Consider the following 15,072-nt stretch of genomic DNA (forward strand, 5'->3'; position numbering starts at 1 on the left):
GAACAATTCGAATAATACAATACTTTTGTGTAATGTCTGTGCTAAAATACATTTAATATACTTGTACTTTTATTTCACAAAATAATAATAAATATTTTAGAAATAATGGTTTTAATAAGATAAATATGCGCATTTCTGTCATATTTTCAGTGGTACAAACAGTACAAGATGGTCTCAGTAATATAAGTAGACTAATTAATATCATTAATTGAGTGGTACAAATAGTATAAGTTAGTTCTAGTAGTATAAGTGGACACATTTATGTTCCATCTTCAATAGTTCAAATAGTATATGTCGAATATCTTTATTATTTGTATAAATAACACCAATGTGTTTAAATAGATTAAATAATCTGTAAATAATAACCCATTTCTCAAAATATGAGTTCTGTAGCAAAATAATTGGGTTCATAATAAAGTTTTTTTGCTCTCCTGAAAAGTTACACTTTTGCAGTTATACTCTTATGTCCGCCCATCAAAGATATGTTATACTGATTCGAATACCTACATCTAACACTGGCGTGTTACCTACACCGAAATAAAATAAGTATTGCTAATTTACGAATCCCTTCAAATTATTGGTAATCCTATTAAAAACTGAATTGCAGGCCCTTAAAGAATGAATAGGTTTACTTATAAACTTTTAGTAAAATACGAATATATTAATCATGTATTGTTTCATAGTGCTTTCACACAAACGAAGTATTGAATTCCGTAAGTCTAAACTTAAACTTTAGGGTGCACAGTTTAAACCCGCGCTGTGCAAGCGGGTTCCCTACAGAGCATCGGACCATCCCAATCTATATTATCACGATGTCGGAACACGTTTTAATTTGGGAGGCGAATTTAGGATCGTCGCCCGAGAAACCATTTATTGGGTAACCAACACCTCTGCCATAGGTCACGACAAGTGGTTCGCTACGTTTGGTGACTTGACAGGGGTGACCCTGTTCGTCGGGTGAGGGGTGTTCAGGATGCGCCTGCCCTCCAGCTGCGTGACGTGCGAGATCAGTAGATGCTGGTTTGGGGAGACCCTTTGACCTCTCCAACTAATCTCTTGACCCATCGCCTTGAGCGGAAGCGGGGTGAATAGATTCATACGTCCGTCAATTCTGGACACACTGATCTTTAGATTTCTACCCACACCTCATACTCTTTTCCTTCCAGAAGTTGCTGTCCTTCTATTCCTTTAAAAAGATCCTCCACACAGCATCCCCAAAGATGACAAAGGCCCTAAGAGGATTTATTTTCTCAGAGCCTCATGTGTAGGGTTGGTGTAAAAAAAACCTTAAAGTATTTCCTACCTAAAGAGCAAACTCTTGGTAACTGTATTGTGAAGGAAATAGTATGAATAAATACACAATTTCTAAGCTCTACCACATGACAATGTGTGGTTGCAAAATACAGATACTGGATATAACCCCCAGGTTATCTGTAATTGTATAATCAAACACAAACAAACAGTTGCTTTGATCTGGTTGACGAAATTATACTACATTTCCGAGTAAGTATCTACTGTTACAGTGGATATAAATTACACATTTCTTTCCATGTTTTTTTTTCTCTATATCCCAATCACTGGCTTCATACAGTTACAGACAATTGAAAGAATACGCATACAGAAGAGATGTCTAGAACTTTTTACCAATTTTTCAGACGTACCGTCTTCCGCTGTTTCTAAAATAATATTAATAAATAACAAAATTTCAGTGTTTTAGATTTTTTTTCAGGACTTTAATTTTATTTTCAGGAACCCAATTTTGTCCTTAATGCTAAATTTATGTAAAATAATTTCATGTAACTAAACTGTTTCTCATAAACAGACAACATCCGCGAAAACACCTTTTCGCGACAGGGTGTGCCGCGCCGCCATATTTTAATTTTTGTTATACTCTTGGAAAATTCAGATGAGTTCCGTAAACGTCCGTATAAAAAAAAAATCTAATAGTAATTTTTGTTTAACTATGCTAGACCAGCTAAAATTAAGATTTAAATATGTTTTGTGAATTTTGTTAAGATATTCACAATTTTTCATAAAAAAATGTAATTCGAAAATTTCTTCTTACTATTTGGTGTCTTCAATTTTCCATAACTATTCTAATATTTGTTGTTCTTAGTTTGTTTTCGCATTTGAATCATTCGCTATTGTTATTTTTCATTTCTGTTATACTAATTTTGCGAGATGCACTTTTTGCGTCAATTATATAATTACGCGACCGTTAACTATGACACGATTATTAATTGATACCGACATATATCACATGAATTACTATTAGTAAAGTAAGATTTTTTTTTTCTTAAAAGAAAGACAAACATTCCCGGGTTACGAATAACCCAACAATGTTTGAAAATCTCCTACTACCACCACAGAAAGCCGAAAATGTTGCTTGTGTTGTGATGGAGGACTTAGCCAGCCGAGGAATCGAACACGCGACGCTCGGGTGAGACCCAAGCGCTATGCCCACTCAACCACTGACCGGTCAATATATTTTGTGATAAAGCATTTTGGCAAAGTATCTCATTATTTTATTGCATTACTTCATTATGCAGAACGAAATTCAATCAACTAATACTTTCTGAAAGATTGAGTTTAAAACTCGATAGTTTTTCACTTGTTTTTAGTTCAGCCCTCATAAATTGCAGGTAATTAAATTACCCTTCATACAGAGGATGATAAACAGCACGTTCTCATACACATATTTTCTTGTGTACTGATAAATTAATCAGTTAAAATCTATTACGAACTATGAAGAAGTTAAAAATACTCGATTATCATTGTTTAATTACAAAAAATTTCAAAATAGAGGCTGCTTTTACTTTTGGGGAAGGTTTCAATTGAAACTATGTAAAACCCTAAAGGCATAGATTTAATGCAAGAACATATTTTGAATTCCATGAACTTAGATCGTATTTAGATCGGAATTCACGGCAGCTACCAAATATTTCAGTAAATTAGGCCCAGTTAACTTGTAAGGTCTTGTGGGGAACAGTTTCGCCAAAAGGTAAGGGATATGAAAGGGGCTTCATTTTGTCAATAATTCCGTTGTGTGGTAAAGTATATCTTCGAAAATTAATCCTATTACCTACTAACAGATTTTTCAATCTGTCAAATGAGGAGATTGGACATTATGAGTGAGTGTGTGATAATATAAATGAGAGGCTTGTTAAAGGCTTGTTGGTTTGGGCATATAGAGCGAATGAGCGAAGAAAGGAGTGTAAGGAGAATATACGATGCAAATGTGAATGGTAGCAGAAGTCGGGGACGCCCGAAGAAGACATGGCACGACCAAGTGAATCAGATACTTGAGTCGGGCCATGTCAAGAGTCAGAACAATAGAAGAGTATGTATGAGACGATGTATGAATGTGAATGAGGCAAGGAGTGTGTGCCAAGACCGAGTTGTTTGGCGGTCCGTCCTCTCTGCCTACCCCTGCGGGGAAACGGCGTCTTGGTTAGTTAGTTAGTTAGTTAGTTAGTTAGTTAGTTAGTTAGTTAGTTAGTTAGCTTGTTAAAGCTCGGTAAACAGGAGTTTTGTTTCTTGCTTGGAACTCAAATTGATCATTTATTATTTATGAACATTTCTATACTTTGGTTTAGTTTAACCTCTTTTTTAACTATCTTCGCTTTTGACAGTATCCATGGTCGAGAGGAAAGGCTCTCTACTAGCAAGCTTGAGGTGGCCGGTTCTAACCCTGGCATGAGCAAGTAAATTTTACATTGTATATTTGCGGCACATTCCAGAGCGGAAGTATGATATGCTCAGTATTGCCTTGGTGTAACACTACCATTCAGAATTGATACGTAGCTTGAAATGGCTTTGTCCGGGTTTGGTGAGCAGATCTGAATACCCTGGTACTTCCCTACCTTCCTTTCCCCCATCTCTTTCTCGTACCCACTACATTCAGCCTCACAACATACCCGATTGAGATGTCATATGTATATGACATATATGACATCTTGTCTTATCTAAATGGTCTCTCTCGCTCCAGACGGTTAGGAGCAGCTAGAACTCTTCTGCAGTTTCACATTTAAAAAATAATAATTACACATAAAAACGTGGGTAACTCGTATGTATTAGAAAATCTCCCAAATGATTATGAATACATCTTACAGTGGACAAGAATTTTAATCAATCGCGGTACAGACAAAATCAATAACTTTGAAGTTGAATTAATAAATTGTGACATAAAAAATACTCAAATAAAATTTACTTGCGCACGCCGGAATTTGAACCCGTGACCGTCGGATTGTCAAGATCCTCACCCCTCGACCACGGAGGCCGTAAGAATTTAAATTGCTGTAAAAACCATATTGTAAATATACCCTTATGTTGATATACCTTATTTTAAATATACCCTATTGTTAATATACCTATTGTAAATACACTCTATTGTAAATATGACTGAAAGCTAAAATTATAATATAGAAAGCATCTTTAAATCTCTCTGTCTTAAATTACATATTTCAACTATGATTTGGTTATTAATATTAGGTATGTATTCAAAAAAAAGTATATTTGTTACAATCTACCTACTAATAAATAGTTGCGTAATATTTAGTTTATTACCAACAAATTGTTTCATCTATTATATTTACTACACCATTACTAAATAACATTTTTAAACGACGAACTAATTGAAGCTAATTATAGAATGATAAATAAATAGAAAGATATAATTCGATTACCCACAATAATGACAGATAATGACCACTTTAGTGATTGGTTCAAAATCGTTAACAAAACAACCTGATGATGATACCTCATATATTTTGTAGTATTATCAATAATAATGGGAAATATAATAAACATTCGTAAAATTGATATATTTCGGCGCTCTTCCCAAAATTTATTTTGACTTTTCAGTGGGTAATCACTAGTTACGAGCAATCATAGTCTACCTCTTACTTTATACAATTTATAATGTGAAAACATATGCTTTATTGTAAAAATTTATGTAAGAAATAACTTGATTTTATCTTATTTGTTTAGGTCATTGTATGTTACTTACATGAATATAATATACACATATGCGGGCAGAAGATAATATAAATTCCAAATATCACATTTGCTCGTCATGCTCGATATCTTTGTTAGCATTAAATAAGCCCACATTTCCTGATATGAAACCTTCAAGGAATGGATGGATGTTTGTAAACAACATAAATACACTGTATCCGTCTGGGTTTTATCACCACGGTGACCAAACTAATTAAAGGAGGGTCAGAAAAAAAGTGATCAGACTCGGCTTGCGACTTATAATCATAATATTTATATTTCTTAGAACCCCATGGAAAAAAGTCTTTGTGTTTATTACCAACAAAAATTTTATTTATTTTTTAAGGTGGTGTCTTGTGAAATTTTAACATTTTTTATAAGTCATAATATCACTCAAACAAATAGACACAGAACATTAAAAAGATTACGTTTGACGAACTCGAGGCCTATTCCATCCGGGAGCTTTAGATAAATAAAATGTAAGAAATAATATGCAATATCTCAAATGAGACTTACACATCAAAGGTATTACGGAAAATTCACAAGCCTTATATAAGACATATGTCCTCAAAAATTAATTAATAAATTTGGTACATAAAATGATTCTATGTCCGCAAACTGTAAAATTCACCCACCATAACACAAGGTCATCCCTAGCATGGAGGGTGAAATATCACAAAAAACCACATGTATTCTCTTAATCATGTATCAATAAAATAAATAAATAAAAACTATACGATAGAAGTATACTATGCATTATTCTTGAATTGATTATGGAATTGTACGATTGGGATATGCTATATGCAAGTACAAAGGGAAAACGCAACGACCTTATTTAAAGTACGCTTCAATTGAAATTTTCAAAAGTTTTTACTCATCAAATGCACAAGAAATATACACACTAAAACTATTTAAAGAATACGGAATACTCTACTCGACCGCGTATCCATCACACTAGATCGACTCAAAATGACATAAAAAACATCAATATTATAAAACCACATAAGGACAAAGAAACCAAGTTTATTTAGCAACAAAACTCCATAATATCATTCTCCCAGATATAAAACGATTAGAAAAGTTTAACGGGTAAAATTCAAAAATTAAACTCTGATTGAAAGAGGTCATTGCAAAGAAATGGAAAACGCACCTAATTAAATGGAATAAATAATTTGAAACTGCCTCAGCACAGGACCATCTAGTGAGGACGACTAAGAAATACCATTGTTATACAACAACTATCACAGAAGTCGAAAATCCCCAATAAAATATATACTAAATTAAACAATAAACAGTCGACACCATCCAGGAGCGATTACGTGTAATTGACTCGATAACTTGTAAATAATAATCAAACTCACTTCCCAATTAGTTATAAAATTTTGGAACTAATTTAATATTTTTTTTATTTTTTCGAAATCACGTAGTTAGATAGCTTACATAGTATTCGAGATGGGAAACTACATATTATACTCTATCCAAATTAATATATTGATGGTTAAAGATGTACTTTTTTTAAACGGAGTAATAAATTTGTCAAAGGTTCCTTTTGTTTATTTTTTATAAGAAAATCAAAGTTCTTGTCTCTTGTAAATTGATTAAGGAACCTCCTCAATTATATAGTCATAGAAGACTCAAACTTCTTATAGGGTTAAAATTTAATTTTGAATAAATTACCCTCGCCTTGAAAGTGAGAAGATAACTGGGTTTAAGCTACGGTTGAATTCATTGAAGGCAGCGAAGGAGTTAATTAAGGAGAAAAACTTTCTTGTAATCTGAAATTGGTCTTAACATATTTTTACATAGCACAATCATTGCCTTTGTTCTGATGTATTCTTTACGATAATTTCAGCTTCACAAATCCTCTAATTATAAAATCCCGTGTTTTTTCAAGGGTCTTATCATTCTAATAATTTAATAATAACCACACCGTGATTCATCATCTATCTAAATAAAAATATAAATAAAAGTTTCCTTGTTTGTACCCAATATACTCAAAATCTACTGGACTGATTTCGCTGGACATTTCAAATATTGTTTTTATTAGTGTCAGGTGTGTTTAGAGAGTGGCTTGAATGGTATAAGAAGTCGGAGACGCTCGAGGATAACGTATTACATTTCCCCTTCACTGGAATGAGATGCGAAACCGAATGAAAGTCGATATAATGTAATTTTCAATAAATAATAAATAAATAAATAAATAAATAAATAAATTGTTTTATGATTCAAATATTTTTTATAGTATATACAGTAGTGAATGGTGGTGAAAGTCAGAGACGCCAGAGGAAGACTTAAGACGTTATCTTAGCACTGGAAAGAGATGCGAAGTCAAATTAGTGTCGATATAATGTAGTTTTTTAACAGATACAATGTGGACATGATACTACACTAGGTAAATGATAGAAATAATTGTAGAGGCTCGAGGAATTCGTGAATCAAATAATTATTTGTGGTGAAAGGATGAACGAAGAAAGATGAGAAGGAGAATGTATAACTTGTAATTGAATGGTAAAAGAAGTCAAGGACGCCCGAGGAAGGTATGACACGATCAAGTGAAAAAAATACTTTAAAAAGTGAAATTTTAAAGTGTTTACATTATTTTTACTGCCATCTTAAAAATGCATCTTGTTACATTAGAATTCACAACCTCAAAACTTTAACCCCTCCATTGTTTGAGGATCATACATGACCGGGAGTTCATATTTTATAAAATAATTTTTTTCTATCATGCGGAAATACATAACAATTTTCACATTACAAAGAAAAATAAGAATTCTTTCCAGTTTGCCTCAAATATTTTTACTGGATTAATAAAATCCTAAAAATAGCCAAAATGAATCATTCATACTTTGCGCCGCTATCGTAATATTCAGTTTAACTTTAAGAATTATTTCTAATTTTTTTTAGTATAGGAAAGAGATTAAAGTGAAAGTACAGTTTTCGTACCAATTTCCCAAACAAAAAGAATGTGATTTCAAAATAACGAAATCTTTAAATTTTTCTATGTTTGTTGTTAGTGTTTTTGACAAAATTTTTCATCTTAGATATTAAAATTTTATTATCTAGAAATATTAATGTTTTATTTTAAATGCATACACCGGAAAGATAATTATTTCCTGTTTCGAAAACAGTATTTTTTACAGAAAATTAAACAATAAGATTATATAGCGCATTTTAAATAGACAGCAAATATTGCAAAATTAACAAATGTGATAAAAGTACTGAAGAGTTAATCCAACCCAATAATAAACCCGAGCAACGTAGGTTGCACGTAAGCTAGTTTTAAATAAATTTGTTTGAATCGAGTTTAATGCGACGTTTATAAATAATAAAATTACCTATTGAATAATGTAAATAATATCCGTTCTTGTTTTCAACAATATTTGAAGCAAGCGACGAGATGATATCGAAAGGTTATCGCTATTATTTCTACGCTTTGCTCATATTTACAATGATATACGAGAATGTGATAAATCTCGTGGCAAGGTATCACACATAGCCGCGTGTTTGCTGCGGCGTGACTTTTTACCGATTTTCTTAAAATATTTACTGATATTTTATTAATTTAATCAAAGAAGCCAAACTCATAACTTAGTTACTCTCCCGGGTTACCAATAACCTGACAATATTTGAATTTGACTTACTCCCATAGTGAAAGCCTGGATTTTTTGCTTGTGAAATGATGGAGGACTTCGAAAGAATTATCCCGACATTTTGAACATTTGGCTACAATCACCTAAGTTGGACGAGGTTCTAATTGACTTTTTTTAAATCAAAAACGACCTTTAAATGCTCAACCGTTTCTTTACTCATTTCTATAAACAAAATAAAATTCAAAGCCACCTGTGTTGTATTTTTTTAGAAACTTTTTGAAACGAAGTTCTAACATCAAGTTTTTAAAGCTTCAATTTATTTAACAAAGTTCTAAAATCACTGTGAACCTTTTGCAATAGCTGTTTTATTTGTATCTGTTCATCATGTTCTGAGATGTGAAAATTTGCAAAGACGATTTCTCATAATCTATTTTAACATTATCTGATTTAAGATTGTTAAGAGTCTAAAAAATAAAAGAGTATATATGAGATAATGTATGAATGTGAATGAAGCACGGAATGTGTGCCAAGACCGAGTGTTGTAGCAGTCCGTCTAATCTGGCTACTCCTGCAAGGATACGGCGTTATGGTTAGTTTGACTGTCCTAAAACGGGAAACTTCCTAGTTGGACAGTCAAAGCTTCCTTTTATATTTGTATATCTTGTATGTAATAAATGTAATAATAATAAATAAATAAAAATAAATAAACATAGTTAAAATAAAATACTTTACACAATATTCGACCTCAAAATCGGAAATCGGTAAATAGATTATGAGAAATCGTTTTTGCAAACTTTGACACCTCATTTCTCAGAACACGGTAATGTGAAGTTAGAACCCTGTCCAATTGATGTGACGAATAGATTAGACCTTTCGACTCCCAGGATCGTAGCAAGCAGATAAAAAAAAATCTGTTCAAAAAAGAATTTCAAATTTGAAAAGATTAATTTCAGCCTGAGTAAAGAATAATAAATTGAACTTACTTTGGGCACGCGGGCATGCCCACAAAACATGTTTTTTTTATCGTTTTATCTCTTCAGAGCTATAAATAAATTGTAACATTTCTAAAATAATTGTAAAAATGAGTGTATCAGGCGATGGGAAATAAGTCGCGTTCAAATAGTTATCAACGGAGCAAAAATTGAATTTTCAAACAAACACCATTGAAGATCGCTTGAAATTCACCATTCTCTGAAGGTCTATTTCTGTTGTATTGTCACGTACCAACAAAGAACGACGCCAAAAGTAATCGGCGCTCGGCGGAAAGTGTCAGGCGCTGGTGTCGGGCGTCGGGCTTTGCGCTGTACATTGAGCGGTCAACACCAGAAATCAGCGTCAATCGCGGTGCGGCGTTTAAATTCACTTTGGAACTGCCACCGTCACCAGCCCGGCTAGCTCAGTCGGTAGAGCATGAGACTCTTAATCTCAGGGTCGTGGGTTCGAGCCCCACGTTGGGCGAATATTTTTTATTAGTACCAACAAAATTCAAAAACTACGTCATTTAAAAAAATAAAATAAAGTCATGAATCCTGATACTTTAAATATATATAACATATTATAATCAATTTCTGAAATTTAAGCTTTCGAAAACAGTTTTTCCACTTAATTCATTTAATATTCTTTTCCCATGTGAAGGTACTTATTTTGTTTGCATTCTTTAAAATGGTTAATATTCACAAATTTGTACCAATTAATGTCTTTTTTTAGTATGGAAGTATGGAAGACTCATAAATTAAAGTCTTTTGAAATGCAATTTCATTATTTGAAAAATGCATCTAATTTTGATTTTTTTTAGGCATCAATGGCGCCTTGAGCTCTTCTTCGATGGTGGGGACCGACATTTTTTTCGTTTACTTCACTGAAATCTAACTAGTATACTATACCAATTTATAACATAATATGATAAAAATAACGCAAAATTTTGTAAGATTATCATAAGCTCTTAGCTCAAGAAAGTTATGTAGTTCGGGCCTTAGGTCAGGAGGTCTATCACGGATGATCAATAAAGCCATTTATAAATACGACATTGACTAAATTCACCATCTATGGTCAGTTAGCGATATTTGCGAGCACGGTCACCGATCGATAAAAAAAATTTCGCGGCATCCATAGTATCAGATAAGCCTCGGTTATTAACGAACGGGCCAAGCTGACAAAGCTCTTAGAATTGAAAAAATTTGTATACGCGACCAATATGTTCGGGCCAATGACCGTACATTGGTTTGGGATTGCAGAAACGAAATTTGTTCACATATCAAGTTTTGAATTAGTTTAGTGTCAACAAGTTAACGCGGACTGCCAATGCATAGTTAGTTTAGTATTTCACTTCAACATTGCGAAATTATTCATATTTTAACGTAGCCTGTACGTTTGACTTTTTAAATTTCAATTTATAGATAATACCTGCAGTGCAGACTTCTTATTTATTGCGTTATCAGTATCGGTTTGTTTATCAACGGTGAGACCTGCTCGAGTCAAGTTTCATACTTGATATATTATTTTAATGTACTCTATATATGATCAACCACCACAACACGGGCATGTGCCTAGTTTGGTGGTCTTAACATACCTGATAATTGTAATAACCATGCCACTAAATAAAGAAAAAAAAGTTATAGAAGCAATTTTTCACAAATAAATTTTGCGTCAATTTGAAACAATGAGTTTCATTTTTACGGCTTAATAAACGCGCGTCATGAAATTGCAAATAATCGAGAGAGAAACGCAAATAATGTACCCAAATGTCTGAAGGGATATTTCGGATAGCCCCCGCCTGTGCGCAAGGTTTTGCACACTTTGTATTATATTTCTGGAAAAAAGTTAATTGCTTATATACATAGAGTTCATTAATTAAGGTGTGGAGAAAGCGTCGACTAATTTTGTTCTTTTAGCAGGTTTCGGGAATATGTGGCGGAACTGCCCCACTGTCCCCCTGTGAAGAATTGCCACTGCAAGGAATATAACATTAACGAGCTCGGAATTCCATAAAACATCGCCAGGTGTAAAATGAGTACTATATTGTCGAGGCACGTCGTAAAACGCAATGATAAATATCGCCATTTGTCCAAATTTGCGGAAACGTGATGTGCCCAATAATGTTGTTTTGTACTGGATATTCATAGGTATGCGGGCACTAATTTTGCAACCTTGCCAATATCCTCAGAATTTTTGTATGAAGGTTCAGCAAATAGGTCAAAGTAGGTAAATTATAATATTTGGCACTCGAAAATTCAACGTAACAGATATCAACTGGGAAAACGCAGAAGTATATAATATTATATCCTGACCTACATTGATAAAACTTTAAGCCGCTAACTTTTAACACCATGCCCGTTTGACGTGTGTATTACTAATTATTTAGCGGTTGGAATTATTGTTGTTTACCAATGGTAGTTTTTTGTGACAATATTGTTGCATCCGTGTCAATACCATATGATTATAATTTAACTACGCTATTAACAACAAAATCTTGGATATCACTTTTCGCTGTCTTGAGTTGAGGATCTGTGAATTAACATGTTGACGGATTTAGTTTTCGAATTTATTAGAAAAACTTGAGACGTAATAAGGGACGAAAACCGGGCAATCATATTTTTTACACGCGGCGATAAGTAATAATTAGCACAAGGACCGAGAAAGTCAGTCACTTGAGGCTTCGTAGCAATCATGAAAAAATGATTTGAAAGTGAGAATAGAATACCTATGTAAATTAGAATGTTAAAGGGAGCGCGTTAATATTAAAAAAAACGATTATACTTCAGCGAAAATTGTGAAAATATTTGATAAAACACGACTTACAATTAAAGATACACTGCAATTTTTTCCATTGCTATAACATATTAAATAACATAAAAAGTATGTTTTAAATAAATTTGGAGAATACTGATTTTTTTCCGTCGAAGGAATTTCATATAATTACCGTTTCGGCTCTTCTAATGTATAAATATTATCACAAAAATAACAGGAGTTCTAGAGATATAAGCTATAAATTAGTTGAAATTCTGATTACGGGGGCTTAGTAAATAAAAATAAAGATAGAAAACCACAGTTTATTTCGGTAAATATTTACAATTTCACAACATGTTTTATTATTTATATTAGTTTACACTCTATATTATAAAATATTTTTCATTAATGTCCTGCCAGTTGTTAAAAAATTTGAATATTCAGCATAAAGTTAAATAACATAAGAAATGTATGTAACAAGACTCTCCACACAGTATTCCATACGTGACATAGGCCCTGGGGGAAAACATTTTCCTCCGGGCCTTTTGTGTGGAGTTATTATAAAAAATTGACAACGATCAATGTTCTTTAATGACTTTTGAATGTAGAAAGGCAGAAGTAAGTGTGTACAGTAGTAACTCACCGAGTACAAAAGCCAACACCATGCGCGCGACGTGCCTGCGCGCTCGCACCTGTGCACCGGACTGCGCGCCCCTGACCGCACCGGGCAACTCACGCGCACTCTCCTGCAGGCGGCGGGCCATCAGGATGTAGAAGCAGGCTATCACGGAGAGAGGCAGCAAGAAATATATCAGGGCCTTGGCAATCACGTTACATCTGAAAACAAAAGGAATGGTTAAATCAAGTCTTCTAGTTTTGACAAAGGACGATAGTCCAAGAACCGACCTATAACTTGTTTTTCACGCAAAGAAAACTTACCGGTATAAAATAATGTTAATTTATTAAAAATCTGATCAAATTATCCGTTTTCCTTTTAAAAACTTGACAGCAGGCCTTTAACGAATGAATAGACAGAGATCCCAACAAAGTTTCAGTTAAAAGCGAATGTTTTATGAGGACAGCGTGTGATGAAAGGCTTTAAATCACAGTGAAAAAAAAAAACAGATAAACCATAGCTGCAAAAAAAATATGCAAATTATTTATGAAAACGGACATGCTAACGACATCTGGCGGAAAAAGAATTGATCCAGCTTGCTTGCAGTAGACACCTGTAATAGTTGGAATTAAATCAAGGTTCCGGGACGAAAGCAGAGAGGTCGTAAAATCGTCTAGCACGAGAAAGAAACCCCCTTTTCTAGGCCTAAAAATAAATATTGAATTTTGTCAACCAATAGATCTGAACAAAGAACTATAAAATTTTGAGTAACCAATCAGTGAACGGAGGGGCGTGTGTCTACGAAAGACAAAGGAATGAACTATGGACCCGACATTAAAATAGATAATTAACGACGTCTCGATTCTCACAGAAATTAGAGGTGAACGCACTTTAGGGTAAGCATCGACTTTCAAGGTGACAAACTCCTGGGAATGTTTACAATAACTGAGAAATTTAGGAGGTAGCGAACCAATGGTAATCGAGTGCTTTGAAGTTTTCATGTTGGAAAAACACACACACGAAAATGCAATGAAAAAAATTATAAACGTGATAGTATAAAAAAGGACGGGAAAAGCGAAGGAAAGTTACTGGCGGAATTTTCAACTGTAGTGCAATTATTTATGATAGAAGTAGGGTGTCGAGTTCGAAAAAATCGTACTAAAGAGAGGTGAGAGTTTTGGAAACAATGGAAATTAATCGTTATCAATTTAAGATGAAACGGACATATTGGTAAATCAATTTTGAATGAAAATCTCGCAAAAAAATTAGACATTTTAGAAAAGTGCGGCGACCGAATGGAAAGATAATACAGAGATTTTGAACTGCTACAAAGGTCCTAGGGACATGAAAATTGAGTATCAGAAGAAGACAGTAAAACTAAACATATAGCGATAGATTAGATTCAGGAAAAGTAGACATTTTACATAATTATTAGGTTAGATAGATATTAGAGCTACACAAGATTACAGAGGGATCGAAACAAGATAAAAGGTTGACAGTCTCATGTGTATTTTGGAATATAAACAATCGAAATCCGAACATGATTTTTATTTACGTTAAGGTAATAAACGATTAGAAAAACGATTAACTTTAACGTGGAGCAGATGAGGTATTTACATAAGGCAAAAGAGATTAAAATTAATAGGTTTGAAATTAAATTAAATTTACGGCCGTAGTACATAAAATCTGAGACGTAAACATATGTCCAGACGTATAATTTATGTGAAATCTTGTAAGTGAGGGATGGAGAATGGGCGGAGATTGGGTCAGACAATAAAAGTGACAGATATCCCAGAGTCAAATTAGGTATATCTCCCATAGAAGTGTGGAAAATTATATATTAATTAAAAATAGATGAAGTATGAAATTTTCCTGGAGACCACACACATCGGGAAAAGTGGAGAAAAGATAAAAGAAAGGGTAAAGAACGGAGATAAAGAATAATCCAAGTGGAGAAAAGTGATACAATTCAAATTTATCCGTGAAATAAATAAATACGACTTGGAAAATAATTAGTTATAGAGTTATGAGAAATAACAAAAGAATAAAGAAGAGAATTGTGCAGGAAAGCGTCGCGAATAAAAGAAAATCCAAAAAAAATAAGGGAAACTCAAATCTGCGTCATAAAGAGGGAGGGTACGG

General features: G+C 33.4%; 1 protein-coding gene and 1 non-coding gene across 2 annotated transcripts in view; one reads left to right on the forward strand and one right to left on the reverse strand.

Annotated features, from left to right (window-relative positions):
* Positions 1–15,072, reverse strand: part of LOC149426152 (neuropeptide CCHamide-2 receptor-like) — a 176,324-nt gene that overhangs the window by 36,584 nt on the left and 124,668 nt on the right. Inside the window, exon 5 of the mRNA XM_089635319.1 lies at positions 12,958–13,151. Within this exon, the coding sequence (XP_089491445.1) occupies positions 12,958–13,151 (194 nt within the window). The remainder of the gene's footprint in view (positions 1–12,957; positions 13,152–15,072) is intronic.
* On the forward strand, positions 9,974–10,046 carry TRNAK-CUU (transfer RNA lysine (anticodon CUU)). Its single transcript has one exon. It is a non-coding gene; the product is annotated as a tRNA-Lys (tRNA).

Source organism: Hesperophylax consimilis, chromosome 1 (genome assembly GCF_061612785.1).
Source record: "Hesperophylax consimilis isolate HC1 chromosome 1, BYU_Hcon_1.0, whole genome shotgun sequence".
Taxonomy (NCBI): domain Eukaryota; kingdom Metazoa; phylum Arthropoda; class Insecta; order Trichoptera; family Limnephilidae; genus Hesperophylax; species Hesperophylax consimilis.